General features: G+C 36.4%; 1 protein-coding gene across 1 annotated transcript in view; it reads left to right on the top strand.

Moving 5' to 3' along the window:
• The window catches only part of csmd3b (CUB and Sushi multiple domains 3b), a gene marked incomplete in the record, with an annotated part of 423,353 nt that extends 418,126 nt beyond the window's left edge, over positions 1-5,227 (top strand). Inside the window, 4 exon segments of the mRNA XM_024295326.2 lie at positions 1,598-1,734; positions 2,215-2,302; positions 2,698-2,833; positions 3,361-5,227. Of these exon segments, the coding sequence (XP_024151094.1) occupies positions 1,598-1,734; positions 2,215-2,302; positions 2,698-2,833; positions 3,361-3,520 (521 nt within the window).
• Positions 5,228-8,764: the final 3,537 nt, after the last annotated feature.

Here is an 8,764-nt window from a genome sequence, read left to right on the forward strand (position 1 = left end):
CAGCTAAAGCTGAACCAGCAGATCAGCACAAAAGCCAGAGCCCAGTAGCTTAAAACTTACAATGTTTCCTTTTTAAGATGTCAAGATTTCTTTAATCCCACTTCGCTCTTAAAGCAGTACTATAAAAAGAGTAAATATACCTATATCTAAATCTTTTCTGTGCTTGGAACTGGAAAACATGAGACGTAAATTGTTGAGATTTTTTAGTTTAGCATAGATACCAGAGAAAGACAAGCAGTTAAAGACGTATACATCCTATGAACCGGGGTGTGTATTGGCAAGAGTCTGGCAAAACGATACACATATCGTGATACGCATATTATGCCACACATATCGCAATATGATATATATAGACAATATTTCACTATTTCAATTCACTATTTTCAGTTTTTTTTAATTATTACTTAATTAAAACTTTATCTAAATATTTATGCACCTTTGACACAAATAAAATTGAAAAATACATTTGATATCAATTTTAATGACCAGAACATTAAGCACTAGAACTGTATCTTATACATAAGTTGCTTTTGATCAATCAAATTCATGGTACTTTTCTTTAATTCATTTAGGAAATATTTTTTCAACACTCAACTTTGTCTTATTTTCACAGCTTAAAAATTTTCAGGATAGGAAAAAAAAAAACCTGCTAAGATTAAATGTGTTGTAACCCTTGTGCTATCCTAGATATGTTTACGTTGGGAGTGGGGTCATCCGGACCCCACAAGACAGTGCGCTGAACCTTTTTTTTCAATGATTTTTGATTATCACTAGTGTCCGTGGCAGACATGAAATCCTGTCTGCCTTTGTCCACATTTGTAAGGCTTGGGCCATCTGGACCCCATAAGATAGCAATAGGTTAAACCAGTAATGTTTCACATGTATGCTTGAGAAAATAAAGTGCTTTGTTCTAATACTGCTATGTAGCTGAACCAGTAGTTTTAAAACGGTTCAGTATTGCCAAACGAAGTATCATGATATTTCACTGAATCAATATTTTCTTACACCCCTACAAAGATGATAGAAGGTTTGGTTCCCACTTTGTTAATCCATGTGTCAAAGTATCCTTGGGCAAGACACAAAACCCCATATTGATCCTGGTGGTTATGGATATGCGCCAATTTTAGGAAGATGATCCACCATCAGGGTGTAAATGTGTGTGTGCATGGGTGGATGGCAATTATACAACACCAAGTCTTTTATGTATCAGAAAGGATCTATGAAAGAAAAAGCCTGGAGCAAGATCCACAAGATTAGCTCCACTTCGGCATTTGGCACCAAGACTCTTCAGACTGTAGGTGGTGGATGTGAGCTAGAAAACAGTAGAAAAAGAAGAAGCCTCTCACTGTTTGTCCAGTGTGGCACCATGAGCTAAATTTGCACTTGGGAATACCCGGTGTGTCCATGGCTTTTGACTATAGAGGAAGGTAGAATAGTATATGCCATGAAGCATCAAAAAGGTTCATTCTAAAACCAATAAAATATGTATATTATAAGGTGGTGTGTTGTACAAATATCACAAAATTATTGTTCTTAGTGAGAAATTTCAATAATACATTGTTATTTTGTAAATCGAGTGTTGAAATGTGTTTTTCAGGAGTGTATAAAGCTTCTGAGGCCAGACTGTTGCTGCTGATGTACCAAGTGAATTATGTGAACCAGGGAAGTCAACTGAAAGAATCAACCATCTCACCAGCCAAGATCATAGACGACTCCTGGACCATGGATGGATTTGTACGTTTCTGTCTATAAAACGACAGTAGAGTCAAACAAACATTGTTCCATTGTTCAAGACTGTAGTCCAGACCCACAGGACACATTTTTCAATCTCACTTTATATTTTGAAGCTTTTTTTTAGATGTGACCAGTTCTCAAAACTGGTCTGGAGACGAGGTTTTGTGCGCTTTAACTACCTAGTATGCAAAAATGCTCTGAAATATTGTTTAAATTGTATATATAATATTATACATTATATAAATATTTTGGGTTTGAGATTGTATTTTTACAAGGTATTATTATGCATTCTTTGAGAACCTGTCGACACTTTTTTGCTCAACCTAAGCCAAATTGTTGATCTTGTGTAGATTCTGCATATGACAAATAAGGCTTCATTGATCATTTTAAGTACTTAAGAATATGAATTAATTATACTGGAATATAATTCTTCAAAAGACCAATTCTTTAACAGCATCTTCACTCTTTCTTTCCCTAAAGGTTTCAGCAGAGCCCGATGGTTCAAGTTATGTATTCCAGGGATTCATTCAGGGAAAAGACTACGGACAGTTTGGTCTTCAAAGACTTGGTAATTCTCTCTTTGTGGCAGAGAAAAGTTCCCATCATGAATTCAGCTTTGGGTTAATATTAGGGGTGTAGCAATTCATTTCAACAATTCGTTTCTTACCATTTGTGGTTGCCGGTTCATAATCGGTATTGGTTCAGTTTGAACAATCCGACTCACTGACCTAAGATCAATCCTGGACATCTTTCGCCAAAAATTCAGCCATTGTGACAGAGATAAACACCTGGGTACTTAACAGTTGAATAGTTTGATTCCAGATAGATGGTTGGATCGTAGAAATATAAAGCGATTCATCGATTATTCGTTACACCCCAAATGAATTCTATTAATATGTAGAAGTTGTTTCCTTGAATCAAATAGAGACTGATAAACTGAACACATACATTTGTCTATTCCAGGTCTGAATATGTCTGAGAGTCAAAACTTGCCACCCCCCCAGCTTGGTACCAACAGCAGCTCTGTGGCCATCGCCATCCTGGTGCCTTTCTTTGCCCTGATCTTTACTGGCTTTGGCTTCTATCTCTACAAACAAAGGTACGTCCTAAAAATACCTTTGTTCCTTTTTCTCAGAGCTTTAGCATTTGTTCATTTCAGTGCACCTTTTCTTTTTTTTCCACGAGGATTACTGTCATTTCAAGAGGATGTCTAATTTGTGAAAACACTGGCTGCTCTGTGGTTTGACTCCTTTAGCGCTACGAGACTTTTGAGCCACTGTTTGTTACACTGCAATGCAAAGTAGTCCTTGTTTAGATGGCGGTAAATTGGATTCTTCTGAGACAAGGTTTTAAGCAGAAATGAGTGGTGTTTGCATTGTTAACAGATGCTGATAACGCCTGTTCTGCTGGTAATATGGAACAGAAAAGACACACTGAAAGAATTAGTTGTGGATGGGCTGTTTGTTCTTTCTCTAATCCCTCTTAAATCCTGTTTATTATGCCCGTACACTTTGCATGCATTCTTTTTTGTCCACCAACCACTTAATTATGCAATTATTATTATGCAATTAAAATAGGAATACTTAGTGTTTTGTCTATGATTTCTACTGTTTTTGTTCTTTCCAGAACCACTCCAAAAACACAGTACACCGGCTGTTCGGTCCACGAAAACAACAATGGCCAGGCGGCCTTTGAAAACCCCATGTACAACACCAACGCTAAAGCAGTGGAGGGGAAGGCGGTCAGATTTGACCCGAACCTAAACACTGTGTGCACCATGGTCTGAGGGTGGGTTATCCATACCAGAGCTCCACCACACAGTTACCTATTGGGACCACGACTGGTACAAGGCTGTGAAGAGGAATGGGTTTATCAAACTTCAACAACAAAAGGTCTTCTCCTCTTCCAGTTCAGGAAATCCCTCTGCAGAGACTGTCCAGCTGAAACCAAAAGCCAGCGTTGATTCCCCCCCTTAAAAAAAAGCAGCGCTTTGATTTGACAATTGAAAGTAGAGGATTGCTGCAGGGAAAAGAACTACAGTCTATGACTGTACACCTAACAGTAACACTGCAAACTAGTGAGCCACGGGGTGTCAGATGGAGAACCTAAGGAAGATTTTTGTACTTTAGGTTCTTTTTGTCTCGAGGAGAAGAGCACAAACGATGGGCGCGGCATAAAATGCGTGGAGTTCAATTGTTTATCGCAACTTTTTCCACAACAGCTTTGTTTTTTTTGTTTTTTTTTTCCGAGGAGACTGCAATTCGCCACAGACGGAGAGATTTAACATGAAGATGTCATGCAAGACACTGTGAATCAAAGAAACTCTTCTTCAGTTTCAAAGCGGAAAGTTAGCAAACTCGCTTTCCAAAATGACTTGTAACGTCATAGCAACAAGGCAGGAAATCAACCTGTCTCCACAGCAACCGCAGACTGATATTACCAGTCTCTTGTCTTTGTCTGCTTCAATGGAATCTGAGGAGGCTAATGCTAGCAGATAGTGGCAAAAGTTGATTTGAAAAGAGACTAATTCCTAAACTGGGGGATGAGGGCATCTGCGGAGATGCGGCTGTAATCCCAACTGAGCTGGGATTAGAGCAAAAGGAAAACTAAAAGCGGTTCTAAAAAGGAAGCTTGAGACTGAGTCATCTGACGGATAAACTGCCCATCTAACAAGACGGAGACGTCCCTCCCCTGAACTGCAAACAGAAATGAGGGAGTCGGAGGAGAACTTGAACCCTAACAGAGCCGACCTGAATCCGTCAAACCTGAAGTTGTTCATCTTCTTAATGAATCAGAATCTGAGCAAATGTGGCCTGGAGGACAGATGTTCCCGCCTTTAAAGAATCAGGACTAAAAAGACTGTGAAACAGAACAAACTCTGGCACTAAAGCACATTCTAGAGTGGCCCGAGCTCTCATCACGCTGAGAGGCGGGGCCACAGCGGGGATCAAAAAGTTGTGGAGAAAGAACTTCTGGTGAAGACAAAAACATAAGCAGGTATTCATGTCGATGAACATGGAACAGGACAGTGGATGACATACAGGGTTGTTGCCCTCTGAAGGTGGACGGAGTTCCACTGTGATTCTGCACTCTGAGAGTGCTTATCTTCTTTCTTTCTTACTGCTGCAGAATCTTCTGATCTGTAAATCTATTGCATATATATTCGGGAGCATTCACCATACCTATATTTTTGTGCTATATATTGATCACAAGGGAGGGGCTGGAGGGGGGAAACAGATTTTAGCAGAGTTTTTAAAAAAAATGAGAAAAGAAAAATCATCATCACAACTTTGTGCTGTTGGGAGAACTATTCATTTTGGTTTGATTGTACGACCCTGGATTCATCCCACTATTTCCATTCTGAATGACGTGTCGATGATATTGTTGTAGTCATTGTTGTTGAGATGCGAGGTTTGCCAGCAACAGTCAAGCTCCCTGAGCCGAATGTTTGTCTCATATTTATCCCAGATGGCAGATCTCTCAAACCCCTAAATTAGTGGTGTGCTTTGTTCCTCCAGTTGCCGTCTTTCACTCCTTTCACTGGAAGATAAAGTCATCCATTACAGCATCACTGTGACACAGTCGTACATTCAACCATCTGCTGTAGCAACAGCGGCGTTTTCCAAGCCAGTGCGTATTGTAAAATCAGGCCACAGACGATTACACATCACACTCCGCGTTAATGTTGCATTTTATCGACGGTTCAAAGATGTCAGCAAACCGCGGCGCCACAGAACCGCCGCTTGATTACGGATGAATGGAGGCTCAATCTCATCATCACGGGGTTAAAGTAACATTAATTACAGTAAAGGTACAAAGTGCTGGTGAGGTGTGCGCATTGTAGCCCTTTGAAAATTGTGTTGTCATTGTGTTGATTTAATGTTTGTGTTTTGAGGAGGATAAAAGGGGAAATTGTTATCTAAAATATGAGCTAAATAGTAAGATGATTCCTTTGGAATTCTGTTGCCAGAAGGATAAACAAGGTGATGTGAAATCAGTTGCATAAAATACTTTATTTCGAAAAGATTTATTTAAAGAAATTGGTTAAGCAAATATAGTATTTATATGGTTCTGTTTCAAATTTTTAATCAACGAAAACTCAAGACACGCGTTTTTCCCCCATTTTTAGCCAAGAATCGCTGTGCGGAAACCTATGTATACAGTATATCATATATATACATATAATAGTATAATACATATCTATATATATATATATATATATATATATATGAGAACTGGACTTAGTGGCCCCTCCCCCCTCACGTTTCAAACAGGAAGTATTCCTGGCTCCAAAAAGCTAAAATCCCTTAGACTTATATAGATAAATAAACAACTATTTCTCAGTCATTATATTTGTCAGAATAACCATATGTCCTCTGATATCATTTTTTTTATCATGTTCTTGATAATTAACATTTTTGTTCATTATATTTTTTTCGTTAAGTTATAAACCGACAGATCAGATTCCTCAATTAAAGAAGGTGGTTGAACGTTCAAAACTTTCAACATTTATTTTTTTAATTTTGTGTAGTTGACTTTCAAGGGGTGTGGTCTCACAACAAGCTCACTCCTGATTGGCCTAAGAGGTTGCCATAGAAACAATGACTCAGACCAACTTGGACCAATCACTGCATGTGTTCTCCAACGCGGGGTTTCTCAAAATATCGGCGACTGAATTGACCTTATGTTGTTGGAGCCGGAAGTTAAATTTTCTATGGATGATATCACACTCACCCGGTCCAGTTCTCATATACAGTCAATGCATTTTTTTTTTTAATTTAAGGGATAAAATTATAAGGAAAAAAGTCTTTATTTACGAACATATTGTTGTAAAATTATATATATAATTTTACAATAATAAACTCGTAAGATTCTAAGAAAAATTCTTTATTTACGAGAACGTCAATCATTCAATTCTCACATACAGTCAGTGGTAGTTAAATTTAAATTTAAGGAACATTTTCTAAAGGAGATTCACAAAATACATTTTGAAAGATAGACATAGCAGCCTAATAAAAGTTCTATAAAGGCTCAACGGATTTAGCAGTTCCTCAGTCCGCTTAGAGAAGTCTAATTTAAAACCAAATCACCCAAAAAAGTGAGGTTTTTAATCTGTCACTGAATCAATTTTAAAGATACACAAAACCGTCTGTGCGTACGGTCGAAGAAGGAAATTCACACATCCATTCCACAGTGCAGTTCCATAAATATCAGCTTGCTTAAAGTACATAAGTTTTAATGAGTGCACATTGATTATCCATCTGGCCCTCAGGTTTTATATTGCATTACATCCCAGTTTTTATTTCCCTGAGCGTCGAAGAGCCACTGAGCCTCACAAGTTACAGAGTTTATTCCTTCTGAAAACTATAACAGTATCCAGACAGCCAGAATGGATAATTGAGAGGTGTATTTGCAGAAGAATCTAGAACTTTAAATAATGAATCGACAAATCTGCAGAACGAAAAGTGGAAATTCTAAGAAACTTGAAAGAAATTCTAAGAAACATGGAGAAAGGTGAACAAAACAACCTTAAATTTTAATTGAGATTAAAAACTCATAAATACAAGGCTACGGCATAATAACAGAAACTAGTATCGCCTCATAAAGAGGGAAGACTACATGGCGAAGAAGGATTAGAAGGAAATAAACAATTAGTCTGGATAAATGTTGAATTTTCTTTACTTCTTTTTTGTCTTTTGAACTCCTTGAATTTTACCTTTTGAAGAACTTGTGGTATTCTTTGAACTTTTGATGAAAGTTTTGATCATAGTGGAACATTCCATTTCCTCAGCGGAAAGTGCAGCCTTGACATTTTTATTTTCTAAACATCTATGCTTTAACTTGAATTGACGATTCTGAAAAAAGGTGAAAAAATGCAAGTTGAAAGGAACACGAATCAAGGCCATTTGGGCTTGGTATTATTTTGGTTATATCACATTAAATACAGCCGTATGGTCTTAGTCACGATCTGACAGAAAAGTTTGAAAAAACCCAGCTATATTAAATGTATTTGTAACATTGTTTTCCTCCTTTTGGCAGCTGGATGCTGTCGTGAATGCTGTAACCACTTTCTCCCATGAGCAGATTCATTCTTAAAGATAAAAAAATCTTCAGGGTTTTTTTTTTTTTTTGGGCTTTGTGGTCAGTATGTAGGGTCTAAGAATGTAGCATTATCCACTCAAAGCAGCTTACATGCTTTTATATCTATATCACATGAGCAGCAGTGGGCCAAGTTAACATACTGAAGTGTTGACTCATTTTGATTTTTTTTAAGACTAGTGTTGTGACCAAGGGCGGTCACTAGGTTACACAACAGTTCTTTGTGATGGAGTGATTGCTGGTTTGTATGACGGAGTATTAGGGCCACCATTAAAAATAAACACAATAAAATCAGAATAAAATCATATAATTAGGAAGGAAAAAAAGTTAAAGTAAAGTGAAATTATGAGAAAAAAGCAGACTAAAGTTGCAAAATTATGAGAGTAAAAAATGTATGAGAGTAAAGTTGTACAATTATGGTAAAAATGAACAAATTTACAAGATAAAATAATGATTAATTATTTAAAAATAAAATTAATACATAAGTCATAATTTTACAAAACAATTAAGAAAAAACCCATAGTTTTACAAAAATATAGTTGTAAAATTACAAGAAAAAAGTAATAATTTTTTGTGAATAAAAACACATTTATTTACAAGACTAAAGTCATTAAATTATGACCAAAAAAAATGTATTTATGAAAATAAAATTGAAAAATGTTGTTTAAAAAAAGTTGTAACTTTACTAAAGTCATAAGATTATAAGAAAAAGTATTTACGAGACTAAAGTTGTAAAATTATAATGAAAAATGTATCTATTAACAAAAACAAAAGTGTTTATTTTTAAGAATAAAGTTGTAAATTATGGGGAAAGTTGTCATTTTATGAGAATAAAGTTTTAAGATTATTTAAAAAGTATATTTACAACAATAAAATTGTAAAACTATGAGATAAAAGTCATACATTTACAAAGCAAAAGCTATGCTTTTTG

The sequence above is a fragment of the Oryzias melastigma genome, linkage group LG11, assembly GCF_002922805.2.
Source record: "Oryzias melastigma strain HK-1 linkage group LG11, ASM292280v2, whole genome shotgun sequence".
NCBI classification, from domain to species: domain Eukaryota; kingdom Metazoa; phylum Chordata; class Actinopteri; order Beloniformes; family Adrianichthyidae; genus Oryzias; species Oryzias melastigma.